General features: G+C 45.7%; 1 protein-coding gene across 1 annotated transcript in view; it reads left to right on the top strand.

Annotated features, from left to right (window-relative positions):
* The window catches only part of LOC117402095 (zinc finger SWIM domain-containing protein 4-like), a 32,282-nt gene extending 20,715 nt beyond the window's left edge, over positions 1 to 11,567 (top strand). Inside the window, exons 4-13 of the mRNA XM_059007247.1 lie at positions 102 to 250; positions 1,779 to 1,929; positions 2,748 to 2,918; positions 3,165 to 3,509; positions 5,489 to 5,626; positions 5,838 to 6,101; positions 6,671 to 6,806; positions 8,184 to 8,341; positions 9,294 to 9,539; positions 10,246 to 11,567. Coding sequence (XP_058863230.1) covers positions 102 to 250; positions 1,779 to 1,929; positions 2,748 to 2,918; positions 3,165 to 3,509; positions 5,489 to 5,626; positions 5,838 to 6,101; positions 6,671 to 6,806; positions 8,184 to 8,341; positions 9,294 to 9,539; positions 10,246 to 11,108 — 2,621 coding nt within the window. The 3' untranslated portion in view covers positions 11,109 to 11,567. The remainder of the gene's footprint in view (positions 1 to 101; positions 251 to 1,778; positions 1,930 to 2,747; positions 2,919 to 3,164; positions 3,510 to 5,488; positions 5,627 to 5,837; positions 6,102 to 6,670; positions 6,807 to 8,183; positions 8,342 to 9,293; positions 9,540 to 10,245) is intronic.
* The last annotated feature ends 2,385 nt before the right edge of the window (positions 11,568 to 13,952 follow it).

Here is a 13,952-nt window from a genome sequence, read left to right as displayed (position 1 = left end):
TATGTTTTCTGTGCTTATTTATACCTTGTCTAATGCTTTGCCCTGGGTGATTACTATAGTTCAGTGTATACGAGTTCCTCTCTAACCCTCTGGCCCCCCAGGAGCCCCGGACCCCACTGCCGGCGCCGGGATCCAGGATGAGAACTGCTGGCACCTGGACGAGGAGCAGGTCCTGCAGCAGGTCAAGCAGCTGCTCTCCAACGGGGGGTACTACGGGGCGGGCAAGCAGCTACAGTCTATGTTCAATAAGGTATGGGACCCTCCTGTGTGTGTCTCTGTGCGAGTGTGTGTGTGTGTCTCTGTGCGAGTGTGTGTGTGTCTCTGTGCGAGTGTGTGTGTGTCTCTGTGCGAGTGTGTGTGTGTCTCTATGCGAGTGTGTGTGTGTGTGTCTCTATGCGAGTGTGTGTGTGTGTGTGTCTCTATGCGAGTGTGTATGTGTGTGTCTCTGTGTGAGTGTGTGTGTGTGTCTCTGTGCGAATGTGTGTGTGTGTCACTGTGTCTGTCTGTGTCTCTGGGTGTGTTACTGTGTGTGTCACTCACTGTGTGTGTCACTCACTGTGTGTGTGTCTGTGAGTGTGTCTTTGTGTGTGTGAGTATGTGACTGTGTGTTTCACTGTGTGTGTGACTGTGTGTGTGTCACTGTGTCTGTGTGTCTGTGTGTGTGTCACTGTGTCTGTGTGTGTGTGTGAATGTGGTACTGTGTCTGTGTGTGTGAGTGAGTCTCTGTGTGTGTTTCTCTGTGTGTGTGTCACTGTGTGTCTAGGTGTTAGCCCATATAAAAGCAGAGTGAAAGTCTGGTAAAGCATAGGTAAGCACTGTAAAGCCCAGAGAGACATTGTTAAGCATGTTAAGCAAAATGTAGCAAACCATATTGAACTATGATACATGCATAGTGTAGCCATGAGAAAAGCATGGGGGAAAACTGCAAAATTACCCTGCAAATTTCCCATGGTAAACTTCTATAAGGGAGTGTGTGTGTATGTGTGTGTGTGTGTGTGAGTGGTATGGTGTGTGTGTGTGTGTGTGTGTGTGTGTGTGTGTGAGTGGTATGGTGTTTGTGAGTGGTGTGGTATGGTGTGTTTGTGAGTGGTATGGCATGGTATGTGTGTGTGAGTGTGTGTGTGTGTGAGTGGCATGGTGTGTGTGTGTGTGTGTGTGAGTGGTATGGTGTTTGTGAGTGGTATGGTGTGTGTGTGTGAGTGGTGTGGTATGGTGTGTTTGTGAGTGGTATGGCATGGTGTGTGTGTGTGAGTGGTATTGTGTGTGAGTGGTATGGTGTGTGTGAGTGGTATGGTGTGTGTGAGTGGTATGGTGTGTGTGAGTGGTATGGTGTGTGTGTGAGTGGTATGGTGTTTGTGAGTGGTATGGCATGGTGTGTGTGTGTGTGTGTGTGTGTGAGTGGCATGGTGTGTGTGTGTGTGTGTGAGTGGTATGGTGTTTGTGAGTGGTATGGTGTGTGTGTGAGTGGTGTGGTATGGTGTGTTTGTGAGTGGTATGGCATGGTGTGTGTGTGTGAGTGGTATTGTGTGTGTAAGTGGTATGGTGTGTGTGAGTGAGTGGTATGGTGTGTGTGTGTAACTGGTATGGTGTGTGAGTGGTATGGTGCGTGTGTGTGTGTGTGTGTGAGTGAGTGGTATGGGGTGTGTGTGTGTGTGTGTGTGAGAGTGTCTGTTTGTCTAGCTTGGTCTGGTCTGTGTGTATTTCTGTGATTGTTTCTCACACACTGTAACTCTGTGCCCTGATTCTGCCCCTGCCCCTGACTGTGACTCTGGCTGCAGGTTCGAGAGATGCTGCGGATGCGGGACTCGAATGGCGCCCGCATGCTCACTCTGATGACAGAGCAGTTCATGGAGGACCCCCGCCTGGCCCTGTGGAGGCAGCAGGGCACCGGCATGACGGACAAGTGCAGGCAGCTCTGGGACGAGCTCGGTAAGAACGCACACTCACAGGAAGCAGCACTTGTTTACAGTATTTTTATAAACGTGAAGTGGTGATTCGGCCCGTCCATGGTTGCCTGGGTCCTAGAAGTTGGTTAATAACACACACATTGGACAACAGACACACAGACACACACACACAGCCACACACACAAGTGTGTGGATTAGCACCTAGTTATTTGCAGGAGTTACTGACCCCGTATCTTCCAAAACGCACTCTGAGATCACAGGATGCGGGGCTGCTGGTTATTCCTAGGGTCAACAAAAGCAACACGGAAGGCAGGGCTATTTCTTGTAGAGATCCTAAATTATGGAATGGGACCATTACATTTTTCAAGTCAAGACTAAAAATGCACTTTTATAAAATGGCTTTCTTATCTTGGTGGGTTTTAATTTAACTTTAAAATTGCTGCTTTTGTATTATTATGTGTATACTGTTTTTTAAATCTGTTATTTAAAGGGTCTGACTGTGGCAGTTGCATGTGTGACACGCTATACAAATGTATTGTGATTTGTTCTTTTTTTCTGCTATGTACTGTACAGTGCTTTGTGATACTTTTGTATAAAAAGCGCCATGTGAATGCAATGAATAGATAAAAATAAATACATAAATAAATAAATAAATAAACATATGTAGTATATAAAGTGAAACTGTAGAGTAGAACTTGTTATAAACTTTTACCACATTTTTTTATACATTCTGAAGCTTGTTTCTGATCAGAAACTAGTGATGTACTTTCTTCATTTCTTTATTTCCTGTGGGACAAACTCAGTTAATGACACTCTCCCCCCCCCTTCCCTCTGTCCCAGGGGCTCTGTGGGTCTGTGTGGTTCTGAACCCCCATGCGAAGCCCGAGGAGCGAGCCAGCTGGCTGCAGCTGCTCACAAAGTGGAACCGCTTGGATGTGTGCCCGCTGGAGGAGGGGAACTATATCAGCGAGACACCGGGCTCCTCCGAGCCCAGCTTGAGACACAGTCAAGGTAAGGAGAGGAGAGAGGGGTGTGGAGGGGGGGGGGTCTGATTACAGTGATGGAAATAAGACCCATTGCATAGCAGTTTGATCCCTTCCTGGTTTTGCTATGAGTTTAATAAGACATATCTGAGCTTGTTAGCTATACACCGTGGCTAATCTAGCGTGTAGTAAAATCTGGAATGGGTGAAACTGCTATGCAATAGGAGTGTTATTACCAACCCTGGAATATGTAATTACTGTATTCCCACTGTAGCCTCGGGGGGCGCTGTCAGACAGACGGTATTTGGGAGAGCTATCCGGTGCTGGGACCTGCACTGGCGGGACCCTCACCTGCAGAGGATCCTCCGGGGCGACACCTGCACCCCCGGCAGCCAGGGGGCACTGCTCAAACGAGACCATGCAGAGAAGACGCTGACCTTTGACCCCCAGGGGCGCCCTGTGTGGCTGGGGGAGCAGCTCCCCACAGCCTGTGCCCGTGTCGACGCCCTGCGCTCCCACGGGTACTCCAAAGAGGCCCTGCGGCTCGCCGGCGCTGTGGTGCACACCCTGCGGCTACAGAGGAGACACCAGCTGGAGACCTTCAAGCAGCAGAAGAAAGGTAAGACACTGCCTGCTTGTATGAGATGCACTGTCACCACTGACCGGCTGCAATGCTGTACAACCCTTAGAAAAGTGTACCACGGTGTTCTTGCATGGTCAGTTACAGCTTGTTCTTCCTATGGTTACTGTACTGTAGTTCACCATGCTTTGCCATGTTTTTTTTAATATGCTTTCCCATACCTCTCAGTGCTTCACAATACTTCCCTATGCTTTACCAAGCCTCTCAGTGCTTCACAATGCTTCCCTATGCTTTACCATACCTCTCAGTACAGTGTAATAAAGCACAGCATGGTAAAGACATTGTGAAGCATTGTGAAGCCCAGAGTGCCATGGGAAAGTGGAGTTATAGAAAACAAGGCAAACTTTGGAAATAAACGCATTGTATAATTATAGGAAAAGCATTTTTGGGGGGGGACTGCAAAACTACCATGGAAAATGTGTATGGTGGTAAACTTTTATAAGGGTGAGTTAGTAAAATACCCAATTAAAATACCTAATTTCCATGGACAGCCATCTCGAGTCAACTCAAGTGAGCTCGAATTAGTCAGAATTCTCCCAGAACTCGTCAAGGGAAATAATGTGTCAGATGTCAAAGTGGATATGAGAATGGCAATGATGAAGCCAATTTGCTTACAAACATTAAAAGTAAACCTGACATTTCCATCAAAGGATTTAAACAATCTGGAATTGATCTGATGCGATCAGAGGCACTGTAAACTGCACCGGTTACTGTAGTAGCACTGTTCCCTTTTATGTTAAGCATTTTTCATGTGTTGTTTTTTTTTTAATTAACAGCACAAATTGTTTATGCCAGACTTATTAGAAAGTCTGTAACGACATGGTTGATTGTTATTGTCTATATGTTGTCGATATTCCTGAAGACACCCACCGTGCAAGTATCGCAAAGTCCATAAACAAAACGTTCTGCACTGTATAAAACAGAGCTGATTATACCAGTGCTTGCTAGTCTAACTGATTAGAAGGCCTTTTTTATTTAGTAGTCGCCAATTCATTTTACACCCAATTTGAAATGTCCAGTTGTTTTTAGGCTCAGTTCACCGCTACCACCCCTGCGCTGACTCGGGAGCGGTGAAGACGAACACACGCTGTCCTCCGAAGCGTGTGCCATCAGCCAACCACTTCTTTTCACACTGCAGACCCACCATGCAGCCATCTCAGAGCTACAGCGTCAAAGGACAATGCAGCTCTGGGCAGCTTACAGGCACGCCTGGTCAGTCTACAGGGGTCGCTGGTGCGCGGTGAGCCAAGGACACCCTGGCCGACTTAAGCCCTCCCACCCCGGGCGGCACTCAGCCAATTGTGCGCCAGCCCCTGGGAGCTCCCGTCCATGGTTGGCAGTGGAATAGCCTGGACTCGAACCGGCAATGTCCAGGCTATAGGGCGCATCCTGCACTCCACGTGGAGCGCCTTTACTGGATGCACCACTAAGGAGCCCCCTAGAAGGCCTTTTTTGTTGTTCTCCAAGTTGTTGCAGTGGCATTAGATGCTAGTTGAACGAGTTATTATAAATGAGATACTGTTTTAGCAGACAGATTTCATTAAAAAAAACATTTATTTGAATGTTTTTGGAATTAAAAGTATAAATGCAAAACTGCGTTGCATTTTTCTTTGTGAATGTGCGAAGTGAAAAACGCCCAAGGTAGCAAATCCGCCGAATTTAATATCAGACAAAATGTCCCGTTATACGGTATGTTCCCGCCCCCTACAACATTTTTGATTGACATTTAGTGATGTAATTTTCTCCCAGCCCGAATTCAGACTTTAGAATTCAGGGCAGCCCCAGGAGTGAAATCGGGCCAGAGAATTGGGGCTCCCGCCCGAATTGGGAGCCAGCTCGAATAATTTAAAAACATGGAAACGGAGGTGTGGGGGAGCAACCCGAGCACGTACCCGGGTTATGTGGTTCATGGAAACGTTATTTAACTCTTTTGTGTTCCTTGACTCCTGCCCCTTTAGAACTGCTGCAGAAGGGTGTGACCTCGATATCCAATCCGGAAGGCTGGGTTGGCCACCCCCTGGACCCTATTGGCTGCCTGGTGCGTACATTCCTAGAGGCGTGTCGCAGTGAAGAGGACGGGCCCCTCCCCTACTCAGGTACCATTCTCACTCCTGCACTGTACGGGCTGCTGCAGTGAGGCGTGCTTACTGTGGCTTCACTAGGAGTTTAATGAGACACACCTGAGCTTGTTGCCTATACACTGTGGCTAATCAAGCTCGTAGTAAAACCTGGACTGGGTGAAACACTGCTGTGCAATAGGAGTCTTATTGCCATCCCTGCCTTGACTCCTCCCTCTCCTCTCTGTAGAGCTGGGCTGTGAGCTGAAGAAGCCAGTGTACTCCCACACCCCTCTGCCCTCCTCCCCCCCTGGCTCGGGCGAGTCGTATTTCATGCTGGCCCTGGAGGTGGCGCTGTGCGGGCTGGGGCAGCAGAGGGCCATGCCGGAGGGCCTGTATGCCCAGGACAAGGTGGTGAGGGCGGAGGAGCAGCTCATCTCCCTGCTGGCTGACATCCCGCTGGAGGACAGACTGGGGCAGTTGCTGCGCAGGCAGACTCAGCTGCTGCTGGAGGGTGAGCAAGCAACAGTTACAATTTAGTTTTGAATGTATTTCTCTGTCTATCACTAGGGCTGTGCTGATACTTGTATTTATTGGCAGATATTGAATAAATCTGTTTAACATGCGGATGTCAAAACAAGAAAGCAATCCTTCCCTCACCTTTACAATCGAGTACCAATCAACAGCAATTAACTGCCACATCGAGTGTTTAAAAGCTGATTTGGAAGCAAATTTTCCTCTTATCCTGGGCGCTGACATTTTCACTGACATTTTTACATTTTCACATTTACGACCTCAGCGCCCGGATGAGAGGAAAAAAGTCGCTTATTAGTTCCAACTGTCAGGCACATTTTAAAATGAAAAAGTAGACTAATAGATCAGGAACTTATGTCCATTTCCTTTACACAGTATTCAGTTACAGTGCTTTTGCAATGAATCATGATTCTTAAATGATGAAACCTTTTCCAAAAAGTCATTGCAAGATCTACATAAAATAGGTTAAAAGTTTAGTAAAATGTTTTTCTGTTTTTAGGATTTTTATTAGCCCTTTGCAGCCCTGTTGAACCCTGTCTCTCCCCTCAGGTGGTCCCTTCAGTGGGCTTGGGGAGCTGGTGCACAGAGAGAGCGTCCCGATGCACACCTTCGCTCGCTTCCTCTTCTCCTCGCTCCTCCCAATCGACCCCGAGCTCGCCTACAAAGTGTCTCTGCGAGCGATGAGGTGAGACAGCCCTGCCCAGCCGGGACCTCCGTCTGCTGCAGACACCATCGTCACCACGCTTGAGCTGATTCCTTCTAAATGAGTCAAAAGCATAGCACAGTGTAACCAGGGATGGAAATAAGACTCCTGTTGCAGAGCAGTCTCCCCCAGTCCAGGTTTTACTACAAGCTTGATTAGCTACAGTGTATAGATAACAAGCTCAGGAGTATCTTATTAAGCTCATAGTAAAACCAGGAATGGATCAAACTGCTATGCAATGGGAGTATACGCATAGTAAACTCCTGAGATACAGTTACTTTTATAAAGGTTTCAAATGTTTTTTTACTAAATGTAAAAAAATATATATTTTTTTAACTATTTGTAGTTACTTCCTAGTCCAGTTGTTACAGAGCAAGTTGCTAAAAAATCAAATAATAATAATAATAAAAAATGCATGCAGTTAGTTTTCCGAATTAAGAAAAAACTGAAAACCAATCTGGTGAAATTAGAACAGAAATAACCATTGTGCCACACGAGCAGTGCTGACATTTGAGGTGCCGCTGTGCGTGTGTGTGTGCGTGTGTGCGGGTGCGTGTGTGTGTGTGTGTGTGTGGAGGGAAAGTGGCAGAGGAGTTGAAAGCGTGTTTCCCCAAAGCACAGCTATGATGTCACTTCCTGGAGTTTGTGTGGTCTTCAAAGCAAGAAGCTGAAGTAGACAGAAAATGAAAAACAATAACAGAAAGGAGAGAGAGAATGTGACGCACACACACACACTCTCTGTCCTTAGTGTTACGTGTAGGAACAGAAATGAGACGGACACACACACACACACACACACACACACACACACACACACACACTCACACACTCTCTCACTCTGCTTAGTGGTGGTTCAGACTAAAGGCTTTCCCAGCACAGTGTGTTGAGGTGTTTCTCTCTTCACACATGACTCCGCCTGCCCTCTCTCCCCTGCCTCTCCCCTTTCCCGTTGTACAAATTGTCACCCTGTTAACTGTTTAACCCCCCAGTTGGTCAACATTTGGAAAATGTTACCCTTATAAAAAGTTTCCCATAGTAAAAGCGTTGCAAAGTGTAATAAAGCACAGTGCAAGCATTGTACAGCCCAGGGAGGTATGGTGAAGCATATTTAAAAAACATGGTAAATGCATAGTATCACCATGGGAAAAGCATGGGGGAAAACTGGAAAATGACTGTGCAAAATTATAGTTGCGTGTTTCCACTGACCCTAGCATAATACAGAAACTGTAGTGCCTCTGTCTGTCTGTGTGCCTGTATCGCCTGTGAAAATCACCTGGGAAAGGGGTAGATGTCTGTCTCTGCCTTCTGTATGTGCTGAATGCATTATAACAAAGTGCTTACTGCCCGCCTCTCCCTCAGACTGCCTGTTCTGGAGTCTCAGTTCCAGCACGCTGACCTCTTACCTTTGAACCCTCTGGACCTGGTGGTGACCAATCGATTCCCTCGCTGGTTTATACTGGGACACCTGGAAACGCGTCAGTGCGAGCTGGCCTCCACCATGCTGACTGCTGCCAAAGGTGAGCGCTACTCTGCTGATCCAGTCCCACACACAGGGCTGCTAGCTGGTGTATGCTGACTGTGTGGTATTATACTTTCTTCCAGAACCATTAAACACTCAAATGCTAAAAGAAACGTAATAAGTTTAATGACAAATGTTTCAGCAAGAAGTCTTACTCAATGTCTTCAATAGAAATACTAGAATACATTACTCAATGTTCTTGAAGATTTGAAGACACTGAAAAAGACTTCCAGTCAAAACGTTTGCCATTGAATTGTGTTACCCATTCTTATATATTTTGAGCGCTGTGAAGCACTTTGAGGGGTGTGCATATTACAGGAGCTTTATAAATGACATTTATTGCAGTTTTGCTGTGCTTTTCCCCTGGCTGTACTATGTATTTACCATAGTTTGATATAAGATAAGAAAATAAGAAAGGAGAGGAGGCCATTCAGCCCATCTTGCTTGTTTGGTTGTTAGTAGCTTATTGATCCCAGAATCTCATCAAGCAGCTTGTTGAAGGATCCCAGGGTGTCAGCTTAAACAACAATACTGGGGAGTTGGTTCCAGACCCTCACAATTCTCTGTGTAAAAAAGTGCCTCCTATTTTCTGATCTGAATGCCCCTTTATCTAATCTCCATTTGCGACCTCTGGTCCTTGTTTCTTTTTCAGGTCAAAAAAGTCCCCTGGGTCGACATTGTCTATACCTTTTAGGATTTTGAATGCTTGAATCAGATCACCGCAAGTCTTCTTTGTTCAAGACTGAATAGATTCAATTCTTCAATACTTTTTAATATGCTTTACCATACCTCACTGTGCTTCACAGTGTTTACCAATGCTTTACCATGCTTTCACTGTGCTGTATTGCACTTTGCTGTGGTAAACGTTTATAAGGGTGCTGTTTTGATCTCAGCCTGTGGACTCTGTGTGTCTCGTATATTAACCCTCCTCTCCCCCTCTCTCTGCTCAGGAGACCCCAAGTGGCTGCGCACAGTCCTGGGTTCGATCCAGCAGAACATCCACTCTCCGGCTCTCCTGTTCAAGCTGGCCCAGGACGCCTGCAAGGCCGCCACGCCCCCCAGCTCTGCCCCCGACCTCACCCTGCTCAACGTGGCCCTGGAGCTGGGGCTGCAGGTCATGAGGATGACCCTCAACACCCTGAACTGGAGGCGCAGGGAGATGGTGCGCTGGCTGGTCAGCTGCACCACCGAGATCGGTACGCCTGCCTGTCTGCCTGTCTGTCTCTCTCTCTCTCTGCCTGTCTGTCTGCCTGTCTGTCTCTCTCTCTGCCTGTCTGTCTGCCTGTCTGTCTGTCTGTCTGCCTGTCTGTCTCTCTCTTGTTTGCCTGTCTGTCTCTCTCTTGTCTGCCTGCCTGTCTTTGTGTCCATCCATCTGTGTCTCTGCCTGTCTGTTTCTCCATCTGTTAGTCTGTCTCTCCATTTTTCTGCCTGTCTGTTAGTGTCTCTGTATGTCTTTCTGTCTGCCTGTCTGTCTTTTTTTTATTACTAAGCATCCCATTGGTGTAGTGCCCCTGGAAAATGTGTTTGCTTTGCCATTGAAGATCCCATTGCCTCTTAGCATAACACAGAACCATTATTGCCGTTGCAACACCACTGTCTCTCTGTCTATTGAAGATAATTTAGAAGGATTATTCATGTTTCAATGTCTGTCTAGGTTTAAATTCATGTTGCAGCTATAGCTATACTTTGCAGTAGCTATAACAGAGCATACAGTTCATTTTGCTTTAATCCAGGCCTTAACAAAGGTTTCGGCTCAAAAGCATTAGCCACACTGTTGCTCTGTGTTGTTTAGCTGCATGCTTTCTCTTTAACCTCTCTCTCTCTCTCTCTCTCTCTCTCTCTCTCTCTCTCTCTCTCTCTCTCTCTCTCTCTCTCTCTCTCTCTCTCTCTCTCTCTCTGCAGGAATGGGAGCTCTGATCAGCGTGATGCAGGGCTGGTACGCCCTCTTCACCCCCGTCGAGGCCACGTCTCTGGTGGCACTGACAGCCACTTCCCACGCCACGGTGCTGCGGCTGGGGCTGGACTACGCACAGCGGGAGGAGCTGGGGGGCTGCGCGCGGACCCTGGCCTTGCAGTGCGCTATGAAGGATCCCCAGAACTGTGCCCTGCCGGCCCTGACGCTCTGCGAGAAGGACCACGGCGCCTTCGAGGCTGCCTACCAGATCGTGCTGGACTCGACAGCCACAGGGATGGGCCACGCCCACCTCTTCACCATCGCACGCTACATGGAGCACCGCGGGCTGCCGCTGAGGGCCTACAAGCTGGCCAAACTGGCTCTGTCCCACCTCAGCATCTCCTACAACCAGGACACCCATCCAGCTGTCAATGACGTCCTGTGGGCCTGCTCCCTCAGCCACTCCCTGGGCAAGAACGAGCTGGCAGCACTGGTGCCGCTGGTCATCAAGAGCGTGCAGTGCGCCCCCGTCCTGTCCGACATCCTCCGCCGCTGGAGCCTGCCCCCCCTCCCCGGGCGCAGAAACTCGGGGAAAGGGCTGCTGAGCAGCGGCAGCGACGGCAGCAAGACCCCTCTCTGCCAGATGCTGGAGGCCGCTATAGGTGCGTATGTCAACACCACACACTCGCGGCTCACCCACATCAGCCCCCGGCACTATGGGGAGTTCATCGAGTTCCTCGGCAAGGCCAGGGATACCTTCCTCATGGCCCCTGACGGGCACATCCAGTTCGGACAGTTTATCGAGAACCTGAAGCAGACCTACAAGGGCAAGAAGAAGCTGATGCTACTGGTCAGGGAACGATTCGGCTGAACCGAGCGCATGAGAGGACTGAACTGAACAAGCAAATAATGCAACTTGTGAACAGACAAGAAAAGACTTGTATATGAAGCTATATTGATTTTATACATATATATTTATATGTGTGATTTGGAATTGACGAGACACCCTTTTTTATTTGGATTTACTTCGAGGTGTATATGATAAGACACACCATCTCCTGGTCTTGGTTTGAAAAAAACTAACCAAATTAACGGATGGATTTGAACCATTTTTTTTATGTAGCAAAATATATGCACAAATATATTTATATATGTATATGTGACTGCAACTTTTTAAACATGTTTTTTAAATATGCCTGGGGTAAAGGGGACAGGGGACAAGGGAATCACTTTCTTTTTTTGTTTACTTTAAGGTTGTTTCTACTTATACTTCTGTTTCTATGTTATTTATTTATTTAATTTTTGGGAAAAAAAAAAAAGACAAAAATAAGATAGTCAGAGTGACCGAACAGCGGGACTGACTCGAAGTATTATTGTGGGGGACGCACACAGTTCCATTTGCTTGAAGTTCAACTAATAAAATCTAAAAATAGGAAATTAGGGGGTGCTGATACTCGTTCTCAGAATTGTCTTTCAGAAGTGTTTATTGGCAGGTATTCAATAAATCCATTCATGAACAGGCTGATTTCAAAACAAGAAAAGCTGTCATTCCCTCACCTTTACAACAGAGTGCCACTCTGTGGAAATTCACTTCTGCATGGCGTGTTTTAAAAGCTGATTGGAAGATTATGTTCCTGTCATCCGGGGGGGGTGGGGGGGTGGGGTAACATTTGTATTACCATACTGCTGTACCGAAGCCGTTAACTGACCTTTCATTGACAATAAATACTTCAAGGCAGTGTCGTGTACGAGTTTCTGCACAGCCAAAGGGAATCTTGTGACGTCAGTGCAGTTCAGATATGAGCGCAGTGATGCCTCTCTCTGGTAGCAGCTGCAGGCATGTTCTCCTACCTTCAGTATTAAACTGGTATTTATTACGATTCGTTATGTATACTCACCCCAAAGGACAGAGCAGTTCAAGAATATCCTAGATTTTTTTGCCGAAACCAGAAGCCATCCTCCTTTTGTCATTTTTGTTATTTGCTGTTGTTTATTTTTGTTATTTGTGTATTTGTTACATTTGTGTATTTTTTTTGCTGCTGCTGCTTTTGGAGAAAATGAATGCTTTTCTGAAAAAGAAGCAAGTCAAAAAGGTGGTTATAGTAGGAAAACTACCCTTCCCATCATGCATTCCTCAGTTCAGTAATATAAATGAAGTCATATCTTTTGGTGGGTGGGGAGGGGTTGTGTTTAATTCACCAGTTGTTTCCCCCACATGTAGTTCTTTAAAACATCACTACCAGGGCTGCGTTCAATAGGCAGAGCGCTCTGTCGTGGCGCTACGTAACATAAGTAAGTTAGCTCTTACTGAACAGTGTGTTAGGAAGAGAGAACTTTCAAGATGGCGGAAAACACAGCACTAGCGTTGTTTTTGGATGAATTTATTAAAGATGCAGAAAATCTGCTGTTTAATGCCTCTATTGCACTTGCATCGAGAGCCAACACCATGGCTTTAGCGGCAGTGAATTCAAACACATGCAAGAGTTCTGTACGGATTGAAAACTATGTGGAGAGCACTGTTCCTCAGTACTGTGATTGTTCCATATTGCATGTTTTATTTACAGGTGGCTACAGTTCAGTTTACACTTGCAATTAGATGTTTCTATTGTACGTAAGTATTGTTTTCAGTGTAGCCTATAATGCTGTGCTTTTTCAGCCGAGATACACTGTGAAGCCTACTAATCTCGCAGAAATAGCAAAACTATAAAAAAAATTAAATACAAAAAAAACAGCATCATATATAGTTCACCTTTAACTCGGCTCTATTCGTCCATTGTTTTTCTTTTTAAACACAGTTAAGAAAACATTCCTTAATGCAAGGCCGACCGAACCAACAGTAACAAGCAGAGCGTTTGAGTGTTGCATACTATGCTGCAGAGTCACTTTGTTTAAAAGGAAAAACACTCAATTAATTACGCTGTTAATTAAAATAAACTATCAGATTTTTTTTTACGAAAATGAATGCACACAGATATGTTGATCAAAACTGTTCTTGTACCTCCGCCGTTTTGAAACACTCATGAGTAAGCTCCTCAGAACGTTAGACAACGTTACGAAGAGCTCTCGGCCTGCGGGTCGTTCAATAGAAAGTGCCACATAACGCTCTGCCTTTTGAACGCACCCCAGTAGACATTTTCGGAAGGAAAGACTTTAAATGAATGTGTTTCCCAGAAGCCTCTCTTGCCATTTCCTGAGGAGGTTGTGTTGAGATATTAATTTCAAGCTGTACAATAGATAATTTTTTCTTTTTTTGTTTAGTTTTTTCTTTAACATTTTTTGTACAATTTATGAGAAAGAACCTTTTGTATGGCGTCATATGTTGGTGGCAGCAGCACTGTGTTGCGAGATGTATTGTGTACAAATATATATAAATACGGCTACTGCAATGTTTCTGTTAACCATGCTCAGAAATGTATGTTGAGGGACTCCTGAAATCTGTTGTTTTCTTTATTTATGTATATATATATATATATATATATATATATATAATATATATATATATATATTTCCTATAATACACTTCAATAACATGATTATATTATACTGTACAAAAAAAGAAGGTTTTTTTTTTCCTAATGTGTATTTCCTAATTTATTTGTTTATTATTGTTTATGAGGGTTTTTTTTACACAAAAACTGAAATAAAAAAAGAAAAGAAAATCGAATTGTGTTATCTGGAGGAGTAACCTTGGATCTGATGTGGGGTCAGTACTGTG

The sequence above is a fragment of the Acipenser ruthenus genome, chromosome 34 (genome assembly GCF_902713425.1).
Source record: "Acipenser ruthenus chromosome 34, fAciRut3.2 maternal haplotype, whole genome shotgun sequence".
NCBI lineage: Eukaryota > Metazoa > Chordata > Actinopteri > Acipenseriformes > Acipenseridae > Acipenser > Acipenser ruthenus.
This window is presented reverse-complemented; position numbering and strand designations above follow the sequence as displayed.